The sequence below is a fragment of the Rhineura floridana genome, chromosome 1, assembly GCF_030035675.1.
Source record: "Rhineura floridana isolate rRhiFlo1 chromosome 1, rRhiFlo1.hap2, whole genome shotgun sequence".
Classification (NCBI taxonomy): domain Eukaryota; kingdom Metazoa; phylum Chordata; class Lepidosauria; order Squamata; family Rhineuridae; genus Rhineura; species Rhineura floridana.
This window is the reverse complement of record NC_084480.1, coordinates 89998793-90025185: the sequence shown is the minus strand read 5'-3', so window position 1 is coordinate 90025185 and position 26393 is coordinate 89998793. Positions and strand designations below refer to the sequence as shown.

At 41.4% G+C, this 26393-nt stretch overlaps 1 protein-coding gene across 1 annotated transcript; it reads left to right on the top strand.

The window, feature by feature from the left end:
• The first annotated feature begins 12411 nt into the window (after positions 1-12411).
• NXNL2 (nucleoredoxin like 2) lies at positions 12412-24514 on the top strand. Its single transcript, XM_061609879.1, has 2 exons — positions 12412-13507; positions 23614-24514. The coding sequence occupies exons 1-2, from the start codon at positions 13206-13208 to the stop codon at positions 23780-23782; spliced, it is 471 nt and encodes a 156-aa protein (XP_061465863.1). The 5' UTR covers positions 12412-13205; the 3' UTR covers positions 23783-24514.
• The last annotated feature ends 1879 nt before the right edge of the window (positions 24515-26393 follow it).

Below are 26393 nucleotides of genomic sequence, written 5' to 3'. Positions count from 1 at the left end.
GGGTTGCTGTCACATCCTACATTTCAGACACAATTGGAAACAGTTAAAAAGATGAGGGAGCAAGCTACATTATAGGTAAGGCATGAAAATCAAGCCATTACTGGAATAGCAGCCAAAATTAAAGATATAGGAGCACACAAATAGTGGGATGCATTGTTTGGATGGAGCCAAGATTCTTCTGGGGCTTTGACTATTATGATGCATCCAATTGTGGTCATATTAATTGGACAATGTGTGGCAATAATTGGAATGCTGTTTTTGAACAAATGGATGATATCACAGGCTCGAAATCTGAGGAAGTTGGAGGAACATATCAAGTTCCGGTACAAGTTCAGAGAGTGTTAATTAAGTGTGATTGAACACGCTCATTAACAACGGGGGGAGCTGTAATGAGGAATCAAATATTGGGGATTTTTAATCTTTGATTCACCTCAGTGAACCAGTGTTTGGAAAGCCTGCAACAGCAAAGATTCCTGGGAGACAGCCCCTCTGTGACCCCGGAGTACATGTCTTGAAAGCCTGAAGGTATAGACTTCCTGACTCCTATGGAAATTTGGGGAATGTCACCCAGTAAGAACAGGCGCTCCTTTCAAACAAAGGAAATGTTTATGATAATTTAAGCCTTTAGGAGGAAACAGGATAGCTCCTTTCAAACTAGTAAATGGTCTGCATAACCATTATGATAATCTTTAGGAAGAGACAAAACATTAGGAGTTCGCAGGTAGGAGATTGCAGTCATTATCTGGGAATTCATCAAAGAATGGTTTCTGGAAAAAAACCACATTCCTTGACTGAGGATCCTAAATTTTTTCATTGTTCTCTGTCATGTCCACATCTTCCTGGAGATGTTTATACTGGGGTCAGTTTACTTAGGAAAAGGTATAAAACATAAGGGGTTGGAAGGGGTTGGCAGTTCCTCTTCTGGAGGGCTCCAACAGCTGCTTTTCTTACCAACGCACGCTAGCATCTTTGGGACAATTGCAGAGCTAAGGATTTTGAGTGAGATCTTTCAAATCTAGCACTGGTTAAACAAGGGCAGAGCTTTTGGCTCATTGGGCTAGATACGAAAGTCTCTCTCTCAGCCTTAGTCTTGCAGCAACTCTCCAGGAAAGGTATATGCAACTTCTGGGCCTTTTCCCCCCTTCCTTTTTCTTTCTGTGTGGGTAAGCTTAATGTGAAAGTGTTCATAGGGTTAGTCTCTTTGCTTTAGTCTACCGAGTGTTGCTGAATGAATGAATAATAGTTAGAAAGCTGCTCATTGTTAACTGTAATTGTAAACTGCAATATTTTTCCTTGTTTCTTCTCTTAATAAAACCACTATTTTACTTTCAGTATGTGTGTCATTGGGTTAAGGGTAAATGTATACATGCTCTGGGGGTAACTCCAGCCAAAGATCCTTCTGCTCTCAGTAGGGGAACTTGCATTTCTAGTGAGCTCTGCTCATGAAGTTCAAGGTCCATTCGTAACATCAGTAGGTGGTTAAACGCAGATTCTTCTTACGCCTGCAAAACATCCTCAACTGAGTAGACACTGATTATCTTGAACCAAACAAATTCAGATCTTGAGCCAGGTACTGCTTTTAGCTTATAGTGGGGTTCTCCTTGGCACAGGAGAAAAGGCTGGCTTTAACTTTAAGGACAAGCCATACAGTAGCTCAGTAGCAGAATGCATGCAAAAAAAAGAGAAGTAATTAAATCCCTGGCATCTCTAGGTAGGGCTGGGAAAGAATCCCATCTGAAATCCCGAAGAGCTACTTGTAGTCATTGTAGACCAGGGATGGGGAACCTGTAGCCTTACAACTCCCATCATCCCTGACCATTAGCCATGCTGTAGTCCAACAACAGCTAGAGGGCCACAGGTTCCCCATCCATGGTGTAGACTAGTGTTCTTCAACCTTGTCCCCAAATGTTATTGGAGTAAAACTCCACTTACTGCCAGACAACTTAGCCAAGGGCTAGGGATGGTGGGAGTTGTAGTCTAGCAATATCTCAGGACCAGAGCTCAGAAAAGTTACTTTTTTGAACTACAACTCCCATCAGCCCCAGCCAGCATGGCCACTGAATTGGGCTGATGGGAGTTGTAGTTCAAAAAAGTAACTTTCCCAAGCTCTGCTCAGGACCCAAGGTTGAAGAACACTGCTGTAGACCAGGTTTGGGAAGTCTGTAGCCCTCCACCTATTGCTGGAGTGTAGCAACCATCATCCCTGGCTATTGGCCATGCTGGCAGGGGCTGATGGGAGTTGGAGTCCAACAACATCTGGAGGGTCATGGGTTCTCCCTTCCTGGTGCAGACAATACTGAGTAAGGTAGACTAGTGATTGACTTGGTATAATGTGCCTACCATGAACTGTAGCCTTCCATTATCACTTGTGGGTAAGTAAAATACTTCTCCAGGATGGTAAAGTAAGTTATCACTATTAAAAATATAAAGTGAAAACACATTTTTATTCTGAAATCATGCTATAGGTGGACTGCATTAGAGTTCAAAATATCTTTTTGTTGCCTGAAACAGCTGCCTGATGGTAGTAGCCAAGCTGTGTTTATTAGCTTTCCAATAGGCAGTTTTACCTTGGTGTCAAGTTAAAGCTAATTTGCTCCCTTGAGAGAGGATCAGGCATTCTTTATAAATAGCGGCACAATGATAAATCTCAGAGAGGCTTATAGACAAACACATAAAGAAGGAAATACACCTGGACAATGTTGCTGTGACCAAAAAAAAAAAGCTGTATCTCCAAAATGTTAACTTCATGTATTCTCAATGAGCTATTTAATATCTCTTTGTGCAAGATCATATGGTTCTCTAGGAACTGTGCATGTTTCCTGGTTAAGTCACAGAAAGCCAACAGTGGTAACAGTAAGCTGTTTTCACTATAGCGAGTGCACTACTGGAATCTTTGCAAAGCTCTCATTACAAAAGTACATCAACATTTATATGAGCTTCTCTGTTATTGTGGTATCACTGCCCCTTTGTGTTTTACACTGAACATGATTTTTAAAATAGATATCCATTAAAATCACAAAATATGCTGGTTAATATAATATACTGCAACATCCCAGATTGATCATGAAGTCCACAAAGGTCAGAGAAGACTGAATGCAATAATGTCTGTATCACTGGACCTGTCCTTAAAACCTTCAAGAGGAGTCAAGTTAAATTAAATCCCAATCTTTCATAAAGTCATTGTCCAGATTTTAGTGTATGATTAATACATGCAATAACAATTGAAATAACACGTTTCTCGGTGCTGCTGATGGTATTGAGTTCTACAGGCAGCCAACATCTAAGTTCTGTAATATGTGCAAGGTGGCATTAATGCATGGGCCCATTTCAGATGTAACATGTTTCAGATGCCACCCTGGGCTCCTTCGGGACTCAGGAGGAATGGCAGGATATGAACCACAACAACAGCATGATTATGTGAATGAGTAGAAGTGAACTTCAAACTCCATGCTCTCCCCTGTTCCTCTACCATGGCCATGAGGAGATTGGTTTAAACTAACCAGAGTTTATCAATATATCGAAAGTGGGTGGAACTCTGGTTAGTTTAGAGGTGCCCTCCAGCTGTTGCTGGACTACAGCTCCAATTATCCGTTTAAAAATTCTGACCACTTGGTTGGTATTCACTTGTATCACAGAATATCCAGAACTGTTCATCAAGTATTAACTAGTATGCAGCTGTTACACATAATCAGCTTAGGAAGCCGGCACTGTGGTAAATTGTCATGTGGTACATCGATGTACCCAGCAAAAAAAAACACAGAAAAAAAGGTTTTTTTCCAGAGTTTTTTAATCCTTTTTTGTTTGTTCCAAAACACTGGAAAATGTTTTAATTATGAAATATTTCCTTCCAGAATGATGAATGTATTATACAATAACATGTTCATCCCCCCAAATGATTTCTCAAAACTATGTAACTGGAAGGCTTTTATGTAAGACTATGTATAGTATCAGATCATTACAATGCCTGTACACTGAGAACAAGCAAGTCATGAGTTACATACTTAGCGGACAACTCAAATGTAATAGCAAGATGCATTTCCATCTCTATGCCATTGTCACTAGAAAGATGCAGTGCCTTCTTTGCTTGCGGGCTTCCTCTTGTTGGCATTGTTGGTGGATCTGTTTCTGTTCTCTTGAATGGACCTCAAAGGACTGGGAATGGGAGAAAACATAGAGCAGGCTTTTGCACAACACAGCTTCCAATTCCTAGTGTTTCTCAGGTGCTTCATAGAATCATAGAGTTGGAAGGGGCCTATAACGCCATCGACTCCAAACCCTGCTCAATGCAGGAATTCAACTTAAAGCATACCTGACAGGTGCCTGTCCAGCTGCCTCTTGAATGCCTCCAGTGTTGGAGAGCCCACCACCTCCCTAGTAATTGGTTCCATTGTTGTACCGCTCTAACCGTTAGGAAGTTTTTCATAATGTTTGGCTGAAATCTGTTTTCCTGCAACTTGAGCCCATTATTCCATGTCCTGCACTCTGGGGTGACCAAAGACAACCTAGCCCTCCTCTGGGTGACAATTTTCAACTACTTGAAGAGTGCTAACATATCTGCTTAGTGTTCTCTTCTCAAGGCTAAGCATGCCCAGTTCTTTCAGTCTCTCTTCATAGTACTTTGTTTCCAGTCCCTTGATCATCCTTGTTGCCCTCCTCTGAACCTAATCCAGTTTGTCTGCATCCTTCTTAAAGTGTGGTGTCCAGAACTGGACACAGTACTCAAGATGAGGCCTAACCACTGGTGAGTAACCAGTGCTGAACGGAGGGAAACTAATACTTCATGCAATTTGGAAATTATACTCTAGTAAAGTAGCCTAAAATAGCATTTGCCTTTTTTGCAGCCATATCATACTGTTGGCTCATATTCACCATGTGATCAACAACAATCCCAAGATCCTTCTCACATGTAGCATTGCTGAGCCAAGTATCCTCCATCTGTGCACTTGGTTTCTTTTTCCTTGCTGTAGAACTTTGCATTTATCCCTGTTAAATTTCATTGTTTTCAGCCCAATGCTCTAGCCTATAAAGGTCACTTTGAATTTCAGATTCCTCCATCTTTTGCAGCTTGTGAAAGAAACTGACACATGAAAGGGCAGAGAAACATTTTTCAATCTTGCCAAGCCTTCAGTTTTTAAAAGTCCATGATAATTATTATGGCAAATATGAAGAAGCAGAAACTGATAGTGATCCCACAGAAAATGAGACTGATTAAATTTCATGTAATATTTACTGAGTCTTGGACCCCTTTTTTTCTGAGAGGTTATTTATTTATTTGTTACATTTATATCTGTCCTTCCTTCCAAAGAACCCAGGACAGCAACAGAAATGAGTGTTTTATGTCTGCTTGACCCTGTGGAGGCCTGGAGGAAACATAATCATTTTCAGAATACATAACAACTTTCTTTTAGTATAATGTTGATGATTTATTCTGTTTTTGTTGGTTTTTGCCTGCTCCTCCCATGTTAGCAAAACCAGAGATGCCAGATTCCTTACAGTTCAGCAGCTTTAGCTCTTATTTGTAACAAAAAAATTAAGAAGTAAATTCAATCTGTAATTACAGGAATACCCCTCTATATGTACCTTCACTTTACGGACACTCGCGAGTACGGTCATACTCCATACTCCACCATTCCCCACTTTACATAACCTCGCTTCACACTTACGGACACTGACGCTACCGCCCGAACTTGCGTACAGTACGTACCTTGCGGTAGCAGCGTTGTCTTCGTATCTGAGCAACTCTGTTGCTGTCTGAGCGACTCTGTTGGTGTCTGAGCGACTTTGTTCTTGTTCCTGCTTGTTCTTGTCCCTTGGTGCGAGCCATTTAAGTCCCTTGGTGCAAGCCGTATCCGTAGTGATCCGAGCCTAGCCAGCAGCTGCTGGCTGTGCCTGCTCTGGCCTAGGTCGGTGGTGGCTTAGTGTTGGGGGGGGCACCTCATGCTTACAGTACTGCAACCTGAAGTCCAAGAATACTTTTCTCTCTGTCTCTGCCCATCATTAGTTCTGGCTTTTGCCACTGCTGGCTTGTGACTCCCAACAGAAACTGCAATTGTTTGGCTTCACAATTTCATACAGTACTGTACAGTACAGTACAGTTTAGTACAGTACAGTAGTACAGTACATAATGGCAGATAAAAAGAAAAGTCATAAATCTATTACTTTAGATATGAAGGTTAAAATGATTAAACTGTCTGATGAAGGTGTTTCTCAAGCTGAGATAGGCCGAAGGCTAGGCTTCACTCGAACTACAGTTAACATGGTCATGAAGAGTAAAGAAAAAATTATTGCGGAAGTTAAGAGTGCTACACCAGTTAACACAACAACAATTAGAAAAAGGGATAGCGTTGTTGCAGACATGGAGAGACTCTTAATAGTTTGGATAGAAAATCAGACTGCACACCAAGTTCCTGTAAGCCAGGCAATGATTCAAAATAAAGTCTTAAGCCTATTCAATGACCTGAAGGCTAAGAAAGGTGAGGCAGCGAAGGATGCTGAATTTGTTGCAAGCCATGGATGGTTTGATAGCTTCAAGAAGAGGTCTAACCTACATAACATCAAAGTATAAGGAGAGGCAGATGCTGCAGATACTGAGGCTGCAGAAAGCTATCCACGCAACCTTGCCAAAACTATTGAAGAGGGAGGCTACTTCAAGGATCAAATTTTTAATGTGGATGAGACTGGGCTGTTCTGGAAAAAGATGCCTGCAAGAACCTTCATCGCAAGAGAGGAGAAAACAATGCCAGGCTACAAGGCAGCTAAAGATAGAATAACCCTTCTGTTAGGTGGCAATGCTTCTGGTACCTTAAAGCTAAAGCCTATGCTAATTTATCATTGGCAAAACCCTAGAGCTTTGAAGAACTACATTAAAACTAGACTTCCAGTGCATTGGAGGTCTAATAGAAAAGCATGGGTGACTGCAGCCGTTTTCGAAGAATGGTTTGACACCTGCTTTGTACCAGAGGTGAAAGCCTATTGCAAGGACAACAATACCCTTTCTAACGTTTTGCTCCTTGTAGACAATGCTCCTGGCCACCCTCGAACGTTAGATGAGCTGAACCATAACATTCGAGTGGAATTCCTACCACTGAATACCACCTCACTACTGCAGCCCATGGATCAATGTGTCATAGCCACCTTCAAGTTGAACTACTTGAAAAGAACATTCAGTAAGTGTGTTGCAGCAATAGACAATGAAGAGGGGACAGGGCAAGAAGTCCTAAAGAAATTCTGGAAAAGCTACGACATCTTGGATTGCATCAAAACTATAAGAGATGCTTGGAATGACATAAAGGAAACAACAATGAAAGGGGCCTGGAAAAAATTATGCCCACAGTTAGTTGATGATGATTCCAAAGGCTTTGAAGATCCTGCAGCTAATGTTACTGAAAATATTGTAGAGATGGCAAAGCAGTTAGAGCTGGAAGCGGAGCCAGAAGATGTCGCTGAACTTCTGGCATCCCATACTGAACCCCTCAGCAATGAAGATCTTCTGGAACTTGAAGAGGAGAGAGAAGAAGAAAATGTGCGGGATAAGGATGAGACCATGGAACAGCCTGAAGGTCTAACTTCAAAAATTCTCTTGGAAGCTTTCCGTCATCTTGATAGCACCATGGCTCTTTTTGAAAAGCATGATAGGGACTTTGAAAGAAGTTCCAAAGTCAATGCTATCAATTCGGGGGCTTATGCCTGTCACAAAGAAATCTACAGGGAAAAGAGCTACAGTTCAAACCTCCTTAGACACCTACTTTCGTAAAAGGGCAGCAGCACCCAGTCAATCTCCCAGACCATCAACATCCACTGAAAGTCCATCTCTAGCATCGACATCAGCCCCAAGCCCTACTCCTACTTCAAGTAGTCCATCCAAATCGCCAGCAAGAAAGCGTCTAGCCCTTGATGACTTGACTTATGAAATAGAAGATATGCCCTCTCCTTCATCCTTCCTACATGTAAATTTTCGTTCATCCACTTTGCATCTGCCAGCTGACATTAAAGGTAAGCTTACCTTTACAGTACAGGTTTACAGTACAGTATTTTATTTTACAGTATTTTATTTTATGTTTACATGTATTTTAGTTATAAATGCGTTATTTACATCAATTATGCCCGTATATGACGATTGCAGTGCAGTACATGCATCGATGTGAAAAAAAAGGTGCTTCACTTTAAGTACATTTTCAGTTTACATACTCACTCCAGACCCATTGTGTATGTTAAAGCGGGGTATTCCTGTATTGTGCTTCTAATATGTTGTTATGAGCCTTCAAGTCGACTACGACTTATGGTGACCCTATGAATCAGTGATCTCCAACAGCATCTGTCGTGAACCACCCTGTTCACATCTTGTAAGTTCAGGTCAAGTTTCATCATTTTAGCTTCTAATGGTAGTTCAGGTTCAATTTGTTCTAACACCCAATTATTTGTCTTTTTCACAGTCCATGGTATCCGCAAAGTTCTCCTCGAACACATTTCAAATGCGTTGATTCTTCTCTTATCTGCTTTTTTCACTGTGCAACTTTCACATCCATACATAGAGATCGGGAATACCATGGTCTAAATGATCCTGACTTTAGCATTCAATGATACATCTTTGCATTTGAGGACATTTTGTAGTTCTCTCATAGATGCCCTCCCCAGTCCTAGCCTTCTTCTGATTTCATGACTATTATCCCTTTCATTTCTCTAATCTTTTGGAATAGGGCTCTTGTTCTACCCTTTTTCTTGTCCTCTTCTATTTCTATAGAGAGCCAGTGTGGTGTAGTGGTTAAGGTGTTGTACTATGACCTGGGAGACCAGGGTTTGAATCCCCACATAGCCATGAAGCTCACTGGGTGGCCTTGGGCCAGTCACTGCCTCTCAGCCTCAGAGGAAGGCAATGGTAAACCCCCTCTGGATACCGCTTACCATGAAAACCCTCGGGATCAACTTGTAGACACTCCATTTCCATTTTTTCTATTTCTATACAATAACAATTGTAATTGTTCTCTTTGTCTAGTCACTGTATTGTTGCATTTAGGGTTCTGACCGTGTTTCTATCTCCTTTTCCTTTCCTTCTCTCTTTAACGATTTTAAGAGTTCCTTCAGTCATCCATTGAGGTCTTTCTTTTTAATTAGAGGTATTGTCTTTTTTCATTCTTCCCTGATAACGTCTCTGACTTCATTCCATAGTTCTTCTGGTTCTCTGTCAACTAAGTTTAAAGACTCAAACCTGTTCCTTATTTGATCTTTACATGCTTCTGGGATGTTATTTAAATTGTATTTTGGCATTATGATTGCTTTGTTCTTCTTCTTTAGCTTTACTCTGATTTTCGATATGACCAGTTCATGATCTGTACCGCAATCTGCTTCTGGTCTTCTTTTCGCAGAAAGTATGGAACATCTCCATCTTCTGCTACCAATTACATAATCAATTTGATTCCTATATTGACCATTTGGTGATGTCCACATGTACAGTCGTCTTCTCAGTTGCTTAAAAAAATGTGTTTGCAAGGAACAAATTATTGGCTTCACAGAATTGAATAAGTCTTTCTCCTGCTTCATTTCTCTCTCCTAAGCCCCATTTCCCCACAATTCCTAGTTCTTCTCTGTTCCCTACTTTTGCATTCCAGTCTCCCATGATTATCAGTACATTTTGTTTTGGTGTGTGATCAATTTCTTCTTGTACTTCTGCGTAAAATCTTTCCAATATCCCAAACATATTCTTCTAATATACCCAACATAATTTTATGGCAAGCCACGTTATACCTAATAGATTTTATGGTCCTAAAGTAACAAAGTTACTAGATATGTAAAGGGCACATAAAATACATTGCATATTTTTAAATCGCTTCAAAATTTCCAGAAATTTTACCTGTCTAAATACACCCAGACAGTGACTTTAATGGAAAGACCTGAACAAGTTTTAAAATGCTACCTAATGGTTTATTTTAAAATAAGACCCATGAGATCTGCAACAAAATGCTGCAGTGTGGAATGCTACTCTTCAGAATATTCCATTCCCCTCCCACACAGTTTATATCCTCTCTACACCACCACCACCCCCGCCAACAGTCATCAGGATGCTCAGCCCTCCCTGGACTGCTTTTGAAGTTCCCTCCCCTTTAGGCTTTTTACCCCTTAAATATTGTTTGTACTTCTACAAACCATGGGGTTCCTTTGAGGCTGCTGATACCTCTCTTTTCTGCTTGGGTGGTGCTATTTTGTCTACATAAGGATCAGCACTCAGAGAATCAGGATCATTTTTTTTAGAATATAGGATGCTGCTATTTGATTGAAAATCTGATTAAGACCAAAAGCACATGTCTCAGAATCAAAGATGGCCAAAGACTGGAGCGTTTGGAGTGGTGTCTTGCATAAAGTCATGATTACTACCAAACAGCATTCAGGCTGGCACTCCATCCGGAACACCAGTACATACAAATATTAATTTTCATAAACTTTACTGAAACTTAAAATCAAATACAACAAAAGAGATATAATAATTATAAAGCTATCAAATACCTTTCAAAGCCAAAATTCAGAACAGCGTTCATCACAAATTGAATAAAATAATTAACCTAGGACACCAGTATATTTTATATTTTATCTGTTAAATAGTCAGAATTTCTAAGTGGTTCAGAATGTCTATAAGCCCAGAGCTTTTAAGTGGGCAGGCTGCTTCTCCATTTCAATAGAAGGAACAGTTCTATTTGCACAAAGAAATGAGAGTGCAGATCTGCTTCTGTCACTCAATGAGAAAAGCTCTGGTAGCTGAGAGCTCCACAAGTGGAACTCATCAGTGCTTCAGGGCACAACAGTTGCAAGCTCATTTGCCAAACTATACATTATTTACCTGTTACTCCACCAAAACAAATTACTACTTTGATAAAACATCTGCAGCATATCCAGTAGTGTTTAATCAGGTAATTAAGGTAAGGTAACATTCTCAGCCTCATAGCTCCCAAGGCAGTTTAACAACCAATTAAAAAACACATTAATACTACCACAATGAAGATTAAATAGAGACTTACACTGCCAGTTAGGAACTGAAGTTGTAAATTCTAAGCTCACCTAATAGGAAGTAAACCTCACTGAACTTACTTCTAACGTAAAGTAGTACACTACTAAACACACAGCAGTCCCACGGACAGCATAATGTTCTGGTCAATAAACCAAGGTTAAGGGACAGGGATGGCTCATGGGCTCCCCTCCTCCTCCTCCAGCTTCTCCTCTCTTGAGCGCAAGTTTCCCTTACTGGCCTCAAGGGCTTAAGGATTATACTGGGACTATTATTATTAATGCTAACCAGGGTCCCATTTTAATCCAGATTTGAAACCACTCTAAAATGGATGTGGCACACAGACATATTGATTTGTAACTTAAGTTTATGTCTCAGTAGTGCCTAGTGTGGTAGGGCTGAGCCGTGGAGCCACTCTTGAGACACTGGCCTCACTGCAGCTTACCTGGACGGGCCTGGGGCAACACAAGATCCATCACGCTTTTCTTGTGTCATGAGAACCTAAGAAGAGCCTGCTCAATCAAGCCAGTGGCCCATCTGGTCCAGCGTCCCGTTCTCACAGTGTCCAGCCTGATGCCCATGGGAAGCACACAAGCAGGACTTGAATGCAAAAGCACTCTCCTGCAGGTTCCAGCAACGGCTGTTTAGAAGCAAAGTGCCTCCAATCGTGGAGGCAGAGCGCAGCCATCCTGCCAAGTAGCCTTATCCGCCATGTATTTGGTAGCCATCACTGCCTCTTGCGGGAGTGAATTTAGTTTTAACTCGGTGCTGTGTGATTGTGCAGGGCTGTATAGACTCACCGGCAGTGCCAGCCTGGCACTCCCATTAGACATAGAGAGGGTGTGAAATGCAGGACTGGGCTGCAATGTTTTTGACTGAGGCAGGATTCTTTTGGTACCAATTATCTAGGCCATATTGTGCCAAAGAGAACAAGATTAAAACCATCTGTAATCACATTTCAGTTGTCTGGGCTGGTTCTCATAGGTTATAAAACAAAAACAAATTGTCATTGGGAAAACCTGCTCTATTAAAGTTATCTTTAAAATATTACATCTGATAGAGGCACAATCCTATTCTTCCGATTGTTTGTATATTTAAGCCTTCTCCAGTTTATTTTAATGCTGCAATCCTGTCTCCACTTACCCAGGTATGGGTCCCATGGAGTTTAATGAGACTTACAGGCTTGCTGTGCATGGGACTGGTCTGTGAAATTATGACAAACGGTTGCCGTTGGGAACCTCTCCCCCCTCCCGATAGCTTAACGTCCAGCCTGAAGAGCAGTTCTGGAAAGCGCGACCACTTGGTCGTTATAAGGCTTATTGTGCTACAGTTGGAGGGACAGCTGCGGCCGCGGAGAACGAGAGGGCCGTTAAAGGGAGGAAGGCGCCCCGTGTCTTAGTTGTTGCAAGCACCGGAGCAGGCGTCTAAGTTCTTCACAAAACGTGCTGTTCTCCTAGGCCCGCGTCAGCGATTCTGGAGCGCGTTCCTGGGGGCTCTTCCAGCTCGAGCGAGGCAGAACTGTTGCTTCATCTTCGAAGCAGAGCGATACACGCCCCGTTGTGCAGTCAGACCTAGGGAGGCACCTATCAAGAGGCTGAGCCTTCCAAGCCCTCCTCTCCAGCCAGGCTTTCGAGGGCTATTTTTAGACGAGCTCATTCCCTTTATAGCCGTAGCAAACAAAGGCATCCTCCACCCCAGCCTTAAGGTACTTCCCGCGCGCTCCACGGATTGAAGCCCCGCCTGGTGTCCTTTCTCCCGCCCGCATCGCCTGCCGAGCCGGTGCCTGCCGCCGGCTCGTTCGCCTCGCAGACGCGCTTGAAAATTTGCCTGTCCCAGGGAAGTTTGGTCGGTCAGATTCAGCACGTGTTGCCGCTTCACCCCGTCACCAGCATCCCAAGGAGCTGCAGCGCTCTAGGGGAGAAAAGAAGCCCATTCAGGAACCCAGGAGAGGAAGGAAGATCTTTTTCTCCCTTTTGTTTGGCTCCTTATTACAAACAAACAAACACCACGTTTGCAGCGCCCGAAGAGTGTAGATGCTGTGCGCGGCGGATCAGCTTAGAAATCCAGATCACGTCTAGCACGTGGCTGCCTTTTTCCAAAGTAGCCTCGGAACCGGGGATTGGAGTGGAGAGAAGCCTCCCCCGTTCGTTTTCCACGATCCTCTTTACCTCAAAGGCGTGTGCCCCCTCGCTTTCCCAGCCCTGGTCTGAGGATGGTGGACATTTTCAGCGGGCGACCCCTCGTGAACAGAGAGGGCCACGCCGTGGATCCCGAGCAAACGCTGCAGAACAAAATCGTGGGCTTGTACTTCTCTGCCGCGTGGTGCTCCCTCTGCCAGGATTTCACCCCCCTCCTGTGCGACTTCTACAGCGAGTTGGTGGAGGACGCTCCCTCGCCGGCCCCTTTCGAAATCGTGTTCGTCTCCTCGGACCGCAACCAAGAAGAGATGGTGGATTACATGCACAACATGCACGGGAGCTGGCTGGCGGTGCCTTTCCACGACACCTTTAAGCAGTAAGTAGGAGGGGTGGCCGCTGGCGCCCGTTCACTGTGCGTGAGAATGCGAAAGCCCGCGCGGTGATGGGAGGGCGACCCCCTGTGCACGTGTGTAGATCTCATTCCCCGCCTCTGTGTTTAAACTGTGCCCTCTGATTCCAGATTTCTGCAGGAATATGGGGGAGAGCAGATTGACCAAATAGTGCGGTGCTGCAGGGAGGGTCTGTTTAAGCATTTGTAGTCGATTCACACGTACCTGAGAGGACACGTCAGTGAAGGCTTTTAACCACTTAACGACCTGAGCATGTTGGTTTGAGACAGACTGGGAGAAAACGCCATGTGTGGCCCTCCAGATGTTGCTGTCATCCCTGGCCATGCCAGCTGGGCCTAATGTGAGACCAACGACATCTGGAGAGTCATAAGTTCCCCACCCCAGTTTGAAAAGTCTTAATATTTACAAGTATTGTGTTTGAAATCATTTGAGTTGGTATGAGAAGGAAGAGAAGGTGGCCATAGCTCTGTGGTGAAGAACAGCCTTTGCAGGTGAAAGGGCTGAGGAGACCCCAGGAGAGCGCACTGCCTAGATGAGCTGTTGGCCTGACAGTACAAGGCAGCTCCCTCCAGCCTGCCTGTCTTTTGAGTGGCAGTGGTTGTCTTCCCCAGTGCCATGTCGCTTCTCTTGACTTGAAGTCATCAAATGTTGAATTTGTGGATATAAACTCACTCTTCAAAATCTCCTGCTTTCAACTGATACCTCCTTCTAAGCACGTTCTTACCTGCTTATTTGTCACACCTGAATCCATCCTTCCAGCAAGGAGCAACGTACCTGTGCTGTCTCATCATACCAGCCCTGTGGAGATTATTTTGGGAGACCCTGGTCTCAGATGAGCAAGGCATTGAACCAGAGCTCCTGGGTTCCATATTCTGTCTACTAAACCACATTCAGAAGTCCTTATTGGTCCATCCCATTCTCTCCCTCACCCCACCCCAAAGGGCATTTACACCAAAGCAAGTATGGTTAGCATTTTGGATTTACTTATATATGTGTGTTTAAAAATTCAAACCTAATTGTGCAATATCCTCTTCCCAGTTATGTAGGGTGAGATAGTCTTGCTTTGGGGGGAAATAGGTGTGCTGCAGGATAGTGTTCAGAGCAGGTTGCCACACCTCTCCTCCAGTGCTTTTGGTAAGAAAGGTTAGGCGCATAGGAAGCTGCCTTATATTGAGTCAGACCATCTAGCTGAATATTGGCCCATAATTAGCAGCATCTCTCCAGAGGTTCAGACACAAGTCTCTCCCAGCCTTACCTGCTGCGGAAGACTGATCCTGGGGCCTTTTGCATGCAAAGCTTGTGCACTGCCACTGAGCCCTACCCCAAAGGTTCTCAGAATAGTGTGATGATGCTGAGGGGGAAGGGAGCATAGACTGTTGTTGACCAAGATTTGTTTTCCTTCTAATTTAAAAGGCCTCTGCTGGAGTGGTACAGGAGTGCTTAGTCACCAGAAAAATATTTAGAAAAACTTTTAGAATGGGTATTGGAGGAAGAACCAGTGACTTCAAAGGCACTCTAATCAATAAGTACCCATTGCCCTAGTGTGACTACATAACTCCACCAGTTAGTAGAACAGTTAACATTTGCACAAAGATTTAGATGTATATGTAAATTACTGTATGGAGAGAAGCCATTTAGCTTACAGCTATAACTGAGTGTTTGCAATCAGGATGGCACCAGATCTTATTAGAGATAATAGTTCCTGAACTCATTCCAGTCTTTCCTTTGTCTGTATCCAGAGGCCATTTTGAGGGTGCCCCAACTTGACAGCTCAGCAACTCTGAAGCATTCATATTTTGTCTGATTTTTCATCATGAGATAAATGAGCATGTAAACAGAATAGAATATTATCTCTGATGGATCCAGTTCACTGTTGTACTTCCCTGATCCTCCCCTTCACTTTTAATGTGCTAAATTCTCAATGATATGACTCTTCATTGGTCTCACATGCTGAATATTTCTTATCAAGGTACCATTATGCTGTTGACGAAAGACATGTTTACCTAGAGGGAGGTCTGCAGAACAATAATGCTTAAATTATTTCTTGTATTTCATATTTCTGTAATTGGGTTGGGAAACCTGTATTGGTGGAATATAAATTATTCATCTAGACTCAGAAAAGCAAAACACATAGTTTAAGAATTAGACCTCTTACAAACTCACTCATGCTTCAGAAAGCATGGAAATTTAAAGTTAAGGTGCCTGCATTAACTTGCATATTATTAGGGTGCTTCTAGATGTGTATTTATTGTGGAACTGTTGCTTTGCATGCATGTAAGGTTTTTGCAGCGTCCACAAAACACCATTGTCATAAAAAAGCCAGCCCTGTTTTATCCAGATTTACCCTTCCTGGAGGAAATCCAATAAGCTAAAGAAAAAAGGGGGAAAAACTGTTGCCAACAATCCATTGGCAATTTTTCAGTGACCTATTTATATATTAATCCCCTGTCTGAAGAACCCTAGCCCTTTCAGCCCCAGTCATCTTCTTCTGCAGATTAGGGGCAGCACTGAAACAGGCATCAGTTTAATGTAGATAAATATTTCATAAGAATTTAGTTGCATATTAAACTTGATAACACAGGATGCTGACTAGAAGAAACTGATGCAGCAGCAATGCCAATTTGAAAACAGATCCCATTATTGTTCAAAGATCCCTATTAAGTCAGGGATGAGAAACATGTGGACTCCCAACTAGGTTTTCACACCAGCGCTTGGGTGATAGGAAGGGCTCTATCATATGCTTTTGCTGGGAGCAGGGGCTGTCTTACTCAAGTTTTTTGTAAGCAGTTCTAGGAGCCTTATTCTCTGGAAGATAGGGTATTAAACAAATTAATCAGCCTACAGTCCATAAGGATTTACAGCTAAAACACCTTGGAGTTCCTTTTTTATGGAAACAGCAGGTTATCTTCAAGGATTTCAAGTCACAGTGTTCATGTGTTATATTTTTAATGCATAATCAGTTCCATGTTTTATTAATCTGTTTTAATTTCCAACAAAGTTTTGCCATTTATTGAGTGTGTGTGTGTTATGTGCCTTCAAGTCGATTACCACTTATGGCAACCCTATGAATCGGCAACCTCCAGTAGCATCTGTTATGAACCACCCTGTTCAGATCTTGTAAGGTCAGGTCTGTGGCTTCCTTTATAGAATCAATCCATCTCTTGTTTAGTCTTCCTCTTTTTCTACTTCCTTCTATTTTTCCAAGCATTATTGCCTTTTCTAGTGAATCATGTCTTCTCATTATATGTCCAAAGTATGATAACCTCAGTTTCATCATTTTAGCTTCTAGTGATGTTTCTGGTTTCGTTTGATCAAACACCCAATTATTTGTCCTTTTTTGCAGTCCATGGTATCCGTAAAGCTCTCCTCCAACACCACCTTTCAAATGAGTTGATTTTTCTTATATCCACTTTTTTCACTGTCCAACTTTCCCATCCATACATAGAGATCGGGAATACCATGGTCTGAATGATCCTGACTTTGGTGTTCAGTGATACATCTTTGCATTTGAGGACCTTTTCTAGTTCTCTCATAGTTACCCTCCCCAGTCCTAGCCTTCTTCTGATTTCTTTTGTCTCCATTTTGGTTAATAACTGTGCCAAGGTATTGATAATCCTTGACAAGTTCAAAATCCTCATTGTTGACTTTAAAGTTACATAAATCTTCTGTTGTCATTACTTTAGTCTTTTTGATGTTTAACTGTAGTCCTGCTTTTGTGCTTTCCTCTTTAACTTTCATCAGCATTCATTTGAAATCAGTACTAGTTTCTGCCAGTAGTATGGTATCGTCTGCATATCTTAAATTATTAATATTTCTCCCTCCAGTTTTCACACCTCTTTCATCTTGGTCCAATCCTGCTTTCCATATGATATGGTCTGCATGTAGATTAAATAAATAGTGTGATAAAATACACCCCTGTCTCACACCCTTTCCGATGTGTAACCAATTGGTTTCTCCATAGTCTGTCCTTACAGTAGCCTCTTGTCCAGGGCATAGGTTGCACATCAGAACAATCAGCTGCTGTGGCACCCCCATGTCTTTTAAAGCATTCCATAGTTTTTCGTGATCAACACAATCAAAGGCTTTGCTATAACTATAAAGCACAGGATGATTTCCTTCTGAAATTCCTTGGTCTGTTCCATTATTTATTTATTTATTTAAGCTATTTCTATCCCGCCCTTCTACCCTATAATAGGGCACTCAGGGCGGCTTACAAAAATAAAATCAGACATAATAAAATTGTAAGCAGTAAAATCACAAAAACATTAAAATAAATTAAAATACATAAAATACAATTAAAATACATAAAATACTATACACACACACACATAGGGATTGGTACTAAATGGACTACAAAGGTAAAATTTAACGCAGAAGACGTAAAATCAGTGTCAGGCTCTACGTATGTTTGCATATGATCTCTGGTGCCTCTTCCCTTTCTAAATCCACCTTGAATGTCTGGCATTTCTCGCTCCATATATGGTAAGAGCCTTTGTTGTAGAATCTTGAGCATTACTTTATTGTATGGGATATTAAGGCAATAGTTCAATAATTACTGCATTCCCTGGGATCCCCTTTCTTTGGAATTGGGATGTATATGGAACGCTTCCAGTCTGTGGGCCATTGTTTTGTTTTCCATATTTATTGACAAATTTTTGTCAAAATTTGGGCAGATTCCACCTCGCACTCTAAGATTTCTGGTTCTTCATGTGAATGAATCTGTCATCCTTGCATCTCTTTTATATAGTCCTTCACTGTATTGCTTCCTTCTTCCTTTCATTTTATCTCAGTCAGTCAATGTATTCCCCTGTTGATTTTTCAATATCCCTACTCTTGGTTTAAATTTTCCTTTAATTTCTCCAATCTTCTGGAATAAAGCTCTTGTTCTACCTTTTTATTATCCTCTTCTATTTCTATCCAATAGTTGTAATAGTTCTCTTTCTCCCTACATACTAGTATTGCATTTAGGGTTCTAACCGTGTTTCTGTCTCCTTTTGCTTTTGCTGTCCTTCTAACTTTAACGATTTTAAGAGTTTCGTCCATCATCTATTGAGGTCTTTCTCTCCTTTTAGCTAGACGTATTGTTTTTTTACATTCTTGCCTGATAATGGCTCTTGCTTCAATCCATAGTTCTTCTGGTTCTCTATCAACTAAGTTTAAAGCCTCAGATTTGTTCCTTGTTTGCTCTTTATATTCTTCTGGGATGTTCTTTAAATTGTATCTTGGTGTTATGATTGTTTTGTTGTTGTTCTTTAGCTTTACTCTGATTTTCAATATTACCAGTTTGTGATCAGTAACGCAGTCTGCTCCTGGTCTTGTTTTTGCAGAAAGTAAGAAACCTCCATCTTCTACTTCCAATTATATAATCAATTTGATTCCTATATTAACAATTTGGTGATGTCCATGTGTACAGTCGTCTTTTCAGTTGTTCACAAAATGTGTTTGTGAGAAACAAATTATTGGCTTCACAGAATTCGATAAGTCTTTCTCCTGCTTCATTCTATCTCCTAAGCCCCATTTCCCTACAATTTCTAGTTCTTCTCTGTTCCCTACTCTTGCATTCCAGTCCCCCATAATTATTAGCACATCTTGTTTTGGTGTGTGATCAATTTCTTCCTGTACTTCTGCATAAAATCTCTCCAATTTCTCTTCTGTGTTTGCCATTGGAGCATAGACTTGGATGATGGTTATTTTAATAGGTTTCCCGTTTAATCTCATTGATATCACTTGCGCAGACCTTGCGTTATAGCTCTTAATTGCTTTTGCTACACTTCTCACTATTAAAGAAACCCCATTTCTTCTTAATTTCTCATTTCCTGCATAAAATATTTTGTAGTTGCCTGATTGAAAATGTCCCATTCCTGCCCATTTTAATTTACTCACACCAAGTTCTAATGTTGATACGTTCCATTTCTTGTTTGACGATTTCTACGTTTCCCAGGTTCATGGTTCAATTGCATAGAACCATGTATTTAAAGATACAAAATAACCTGTATTTAAACATACAAAATAAGTGACATGCTTGCAGCTGCTACTATTGCTACAACCATTGTGTCAAAGAAACCTGTTTTGGAATTAATTACTCCTCAAACAAAGCAGAGGATATCTGATTTGTTTGTTTGTTTGTTTTAAAAAAGAGGACAAACCACTTTCCTCACCCTCAACAAGAATTAAAATCCTAGCATGAGAAGTTAGATATACCAAAAAATGGCCAGTGATGCTGTATAAAAGAGGCAACCAATGAAAAGGAAGTCTGTTGTTATCGAAGTACAGTATAAGGCTTGATGTGAGTTTTTTTTAAAAAAAAATTAAAATCTTAATTCAATTCTAGAATTTTATTTTATTTTTATGTGAGACTGTTAAGAATTGGGGAGGGGGGCGGAATTGTCTATGTTGCCCATAAGCTGTGGTAAGAATACAGAAGAAGCAAAAAAAGGGGAGGGGACTCTTCCAGTTTCTAGAAGTGCAAGAGCTGAACAAACTGTTCAAAACAACTTAAAAATACAAATCATTGTTTAAAAGGGAAATTATATTCAAGATAATAAAATCAGCAGACAAGTAGCAACATCAGAATGAAAGACTGAAGGTTTTTTTTAAAAGCCTGGTAAATTAAAAGGTCTCCCTCCTGCATTATATTTGGTGCCAGGTCAGCCTCCCTGGGGGAACGAGTCAGTTTGGTGTGATTCTTAGAGTGCTGACTAGGGGGAGACCTGAGTTCAAATTCTCACTTAGTCACAAAAGTCACTTTGTGATATTAGATCGGTCACTGTTGCTAAGTGTAACCTGGGGGTGCCAACCCATTGTCTGTGGGCACCATGGCACCCATGAAGGAATTCATTGATGCCCCCAGAAGGTTGCCCAGAATCTGAGCTTTCATTTTTTTAAAAAAAGTAAGTCTCTAGCCTTCCTAGAAAGTTATGGAGCAAAATATGCAGGTACCTTCTAAATTATTTACATAAAATGAGTCAGCCTGGCTGCTCCTGTCCATCAGTCTTATCAGCCAGTGAGTGAAGTCAGAGCTGGAAGTTGTTTGGATGGTGGACAATAGGAATCCCTGGGGTCCTAAAGAGCTGCTGTTTTACCCTCCCTTTTAGTGCACTTTTCCTGCTTTGGTCTTTTTCTAGTCCTTGGCATCTCCATAGTTTGCCCTTACTTTTTCATAGCATCCAAGATGCATCTTTACTGTGCTGGGTTTACCTAAGATTAGGTACTGCCTAGAAATCATTTTCTGAAAATACTGCTACGCAGTAAGTATGGGTGAATGTTAAAGAATCCTCCTTGCTCCAAAAGGCAAATGTGAAAACTTTGCAAAGAGGCTTATGCATGTCTCATTAAGAACTCACTGTATAATTAATTTACATTACAATGGTATACATGTCTACTCAGAAGTAAGTCTCTGTTTAATAGGGCTTACTTCCAGGTAAAAGGGTACAAGAGTGCAGTTTAGGGTTGGCTTTGGGGAAAAACAGAGTTCTTGTGCCTTTAGTTGGTGTATGGCTGGCAGAAATTCAACAGGTCAAGCTTTTCTAGCATGGAAATACAATTATAGCAAAAGCTTCACTGTGACTACTATTGAATTTTGTGTTGTGTTGCAACCATTTTGTGGTACCCCCAGTGTTCTCTCAAAATTTGAAATGAGCCCTTTGGTCCAAAAAGGTTGTTGACCCTTGGTGTAACCTATTTTAGAGAGTTGTTATGAGGATAAAACATATACTGCCTTGAGCTCCTTGGAGAAAAGATGGGATATATATGTAATTTTTTTAATAGGATATCTCTGTTGCAGAAACAAAATTGTGTTGAGCTGCTTAGTTCTTGTTTTAAAATCCCTAAGGTAAACTTGTATCGCTGCTGTTCCACATAGGCCTTTCCCAGTGGTGCTAGCATCAACAAGTTATATAAGTCCCAGTCACCCAATTTTCATCAGCTTTGTTTTACAATTGGTGCTTTTAGGATCCACTTTTGATCTCAGCAGGTAGGGAGAGGGGCAAACAAGAAGAGATGAAGCAAACAGAACAACAATTGATTAGGAACAGCAAATAGCAAATTATGCTCCATTCCACATTGTTACATGTATTGTCAGAAAATTAAAATGAGTGGAGTTGCATCTGTTGGTAGCAATTTGCCATTACATATCACAGTCTTTCAGTTAGCATGAACAGCATGAACTGAGCATTTTGCCCCTGTGTACTGATTCTCCACATGGCTCTGCCACAGTCTGCACATGTCCATCTAGCAAATGGGTAAAGAACCTCTGACCTGCCAGACCCCATTTCACCTGACAGGCCATTTTTGGGAAGCCACATGCACCCATCCTACCCCTGACATCATACATGGCATCAGGTGTGGGGTGGGTAAGGGTGAGGTTTCAAAGAAACAATCAGGAGCTGAAAATAACATTCCCACCTGCCTGTGTGCGGGGAAGTGGTTTCCATTTAATGTAAGCCACTTCTCCCTCCTAGTGCTGCACTTTACACGTCTGATTTTTGAAAGCTCGAAGAGCAGCATGGGGCTTTCAAAAAGTCCTTTGTCAACAGCTCTCCCTGCTGCTCTTTAAGCCTCTGGTTTTTCAGGGCTCAAGAGCAGTGCAGGGATGTTTGAAAGCCCTTTCTAAACATCCCCATGCTGCTCTTTGAATTTCTAGAAATCCATGGCTTAAAGAGCAATGCAGGGATATTTACAAAGGGCTGCTTGAAATTCCTGTGCTGCACTTTCAAGTTCCAACAATTGGGGCTTCAAAGCTCAGCATCACCAGATGTCACAATGACATCAGGTGACTGTCACATTTGGCCTGCCAGAGCTCAGGGTAATTGAGATTTGGTCCACTGGCCAGAAAAGGTTCCCTCCCCATATCTAATATTAATCACCCCTGTGTGGTGGTGCCCACTGTCAGGAATGGTCCCCCCCCCCCGAAATAAGGCATGCACCATCTGCATCTGGCCTGACAGGCCATTTGGGGGAATTCTGGTGCATGTTGAAAACTTTTAAAATATATCATGAGATTTGCTGGCTACTGATACCAGCTACAATAGGATTTAAAGGACATTTTTACTGATTGCTTATTTTACTGTTTTTTAAATGTGTATTTCTGTTATATTTATAAGATTGTTGTACACCACCTTGAGATGACTGCATGTAAATATTTAAATAAATAAATAGAATGGTGGATTAATTGTTCTCCACTTTGGAGGAAAGCTCTTCCACACTGTCCCATTACTAAGGAGCCGACTGCCATATGAGTTTTCACAGAACACAGAAAATGGAAGAAAGGCGCGTTAACATAACATAAAATCCCATACCTCATTGGTCATCCAATCCATGGCCAGGTAGCCAGAAGTGCTTAACCTGGTGACACAGCAAGTCTCATGTGGCTCTCCTACAGTTATTTATCTCCTAAAGTACATGGCCTTTTCTTTTCAAATGTACAGTGCTCTCTGTATACATTTTCTTTTCTTCCCCCACTCACCTCACAAGCATGCCACTTCACATACTTCCCGAGCATACCATTGTACACGTCCTGTCCCCCGCCAGAGACAGCTAGTGATGCGGTTGCAAATGCACAGTGTTGTGATGTGAGGATATGGGTACATTTTACTTTCAAGTTGCAGAGGAGGGCTGTGGGGGAGGGTGGGATTAAACAAACATATGGCTGCTGGTTTTCTCTGCAGCCCCCATTTAGGCTGCAATGCTATAAGCACTTACCTGCTGGGAACAAACCCTACTAAATGCAGTGGAAATTAGTTTAGAATAAACATACATACAATTGTATAATTAATGTAACATCTAGTTCTGTCTTTCAGAGTGCTGAAAGCTTTGCAGAGTATTACCTGTATGTGTTCTAGAGAGGGGTACTATTCGTCAAAAGAATCTGATTTTTTATTTTCAACCAGGGGATTTTTTTTTAAGAAAAAGAGACTCTTACAGTAAATGAAATTGTTTTGAAAACCCTGTTATAGTTTCCTATCAAACTGTTCAAATAAAAAATAAGATTTTTTAAAACTTGCTTTTTATCCACCCTATTTCCTTATATGTCTCACACTAGTGTGCTCAGTTTCTCCAATTCTTTTCTTTGCAGTGAGTTGAAGAAGCGATACAACATCACAGCCATTCCGAAACTTGTGATTGTTAAACAAACTGGAGAAGTCATCACTGATAAAGGAAGGAAACAGATACGGGAAAGGGGACTCAACTGCTTCCGAAACTGGCTTGAAGGGGCAGATATCTTTCAGAATTTCTGCAGCTGAATCAGCAGCAGGACTTTGCTACATCTTTTGTATATCCAGAGTTTTCACTGTCACACAACTAGACCAAGAGGAGAAATTAAATTATCTTTGGATGGTATCCAATTTAAGTGCTACTCAGAGTAGACCTATTGAAATTAATGGGCATGACTAACTTAGGCCCAGTACTTTTAATGGGTATAATTCTTCATTTTAATGCTGTTTTGCTTTATTTCAAATTCTGTGTTACTGGAAAAGTTCAGCATAGCTAGTCTCGATGTACTTGTCCTTCTGTTCTGTATTATTATATTATTATTATTATTATTGTTGTTGTTGTTGTTGTTGTTTATGCTTTTATTACATAGAAGGTAACCAAATCAGTCCTAACTGAAGGATTTGATAAAGTTCCGCTTTGTATATTAGGGCTGTCGTTGGCACTGAGAAAGAGTGCCCTCTCAAATCTATGCAAGTACATTATTTTTGCAAAGATAAAAACTATACAGGGAACACTTTATATGTCTTCACAAGAAGACTTTTTTTTGGAGTATTGATCTATAATTTATATTACTAAACTGAGAGAATTTGCTTTAATAAATCTGTTTACAGCTTACCTGTCTTTCCATGACTCTATCATTGCATGTTAAATTGAAAAGGAAAAATTGATAGCTTATCTATTGCTTCTCTTGCTAGCAATGTTAACTGCTTCACTTGTACAGGCTTGGTGTATGCAAATGTGATCCACCAAGCCAATCTCAGTCCACCAGTCCTGTATGGCAGCTTCTCATGGACTTGAGAAGCTTCATGCAAAGTCTTGGCTAGAGCCATTAACTTAACAAATAGACTAGTTGGATCACTTCAGCAGGCTCTCTTCCCATTTGAGTTATTATTTTTATTGTATTTATATATTGTGCCTGCTTTTACCTTTTATGTACACCGCCCAGAGAGCCTTAGGGCAGTATATAAATAAAATAAAATAAATAAAATAAAATAAATAAACCCACAGGCTTGGAGAGGATCCAAAGATGACATCCAGACCAACCCCTGGTTCCTATAACAATAAATACATTTGCATCCCCTCTTTATTTATATAAGTTATTTCTAAACCATTCTTCATCCAATGGATCTCAGGGTGGTGTATAATTATTCAGAGTACAAATGCAATACAACAACATTTTCCATAGCAATGTGCAGAGTGAGAGACAGCAAAAGTCTGCAAAACTAAAAAGCAGACTAAACAACCCTTTAAAATACCAAGCGGCATAGTCGGGCATCTGCCAAAGTGCTACACCCCAGCAGGAGGCCCACTGACAAGAGTCCCTTGGACCTGCTCCTCTTCTTCACCATGGTATCCTGCTAGTTGACCCACAGTGGTGACTGTAAGAAGTGAGTGCAACAGATGCTCTGCCTACTTGCTCATTCGCTCTCTGCTGGCACGGAGCAGCTGGCAGCAATGATGAGGAAGAGGAGCAGCATGAGCAGCTGGTGATAATGACAGTGAGGGTTTCAGAAAGGGGACATTCCCAGCCCTACCTGGAGATGCCAGGGACTGAGCCTGGGACCTTCTGTATGCAAGGCAGATGCTCTACCACTGAGCTATGGCCCTTCCCCTAATTCCCTTAAAGTAGACTCACTGAGGGAGGGAGGGCATGAAGAGAGTCTTCCCCAAGGGTCTTCCAAAACCTGGAACCAGCACTGATGCTGGAACAATAAAAATGTCTTGTGCTGCATGTCAGGACCCCTCTCATGGTGACTACCCTGTCATGGTCCCACCTCAGGGTCCTGGTCTCAAAATGGTTCTCTCACCGGCCTTAGCCTCGATCTCTCAAGATCCCACTGCTAGTCACCACCACCTGACACTCTCTGTAAACAATATTGCCTTAGACTGTGCCTTAGTCTCCTCCTGGCCTATTGCTACGTTTTGTCTGGGTGCACTTACAGGCCTCTTTGTACCTATAAAGAATACAGCCCTGGGTTGTTTTGGATACCTGGTGATGTTACGCTATCTCTTCACTGCTGCCACCATTGATACTGTTTCCCAACCTTGGTATATGCCCTGCCCACCCTTCTGGTCTGTGAAACCCAGCCAAGGATCAGGTGTTTTAGTAAACCAAGAACTATTTATTTATTTACATAGGGAATAACAAGATTACTTAAAGGTTCAGTCAACATACATGTGGTTTCATAAGATGTGTTACTCTTTATATTTCTTAGTCATAAGTAACCTGCCTCACTACCCACCTAAATCCAACCCACCCCTCCAAAACTCAGAACCAACCACCACCCCATCCAAAAATTCCTCTCAGCACTTGAACCCTCTCACAACTGTCATCCTCTCATTTATACCTTCAGACACCCAGATGCTCAGCCAATCATATGACAACTCAACATTCCAACCCATGTACTCCCCCCTCTCACTCAGTCTACTTACCACATATACTCTAATAAACCCGCACTTACCATATTTACAATAATTACATTTACAGGGGCATCACACTGCACTACCTAGGAGTAAACATCACTGAATTCAGTGAAACCTAGGAGCAGGCATGGACAGGGTTGCACTGTTAAGCTGGCACCATTCTCCATCCTGTACATTTTTTTCCAGATCCCACACAAAAGATTTAAAAAAAGTAGA

Coding starts and splice junctions, on each gene's coding strand:
- NXNL2 (XM_061609879.1), top strand. CDS start 13,206: ATGGTGGACATTTTCAGCGGGCGACCCCTCGTGAACAGAGAGGGCCAC. Junction 13,508..23,613: donor TTCCACGACACCTTTAAGCA/GTAAGTAGGAGG, acceptor TTTTCTTTGCAG/TGAGTTGAAGAAGCGATACA.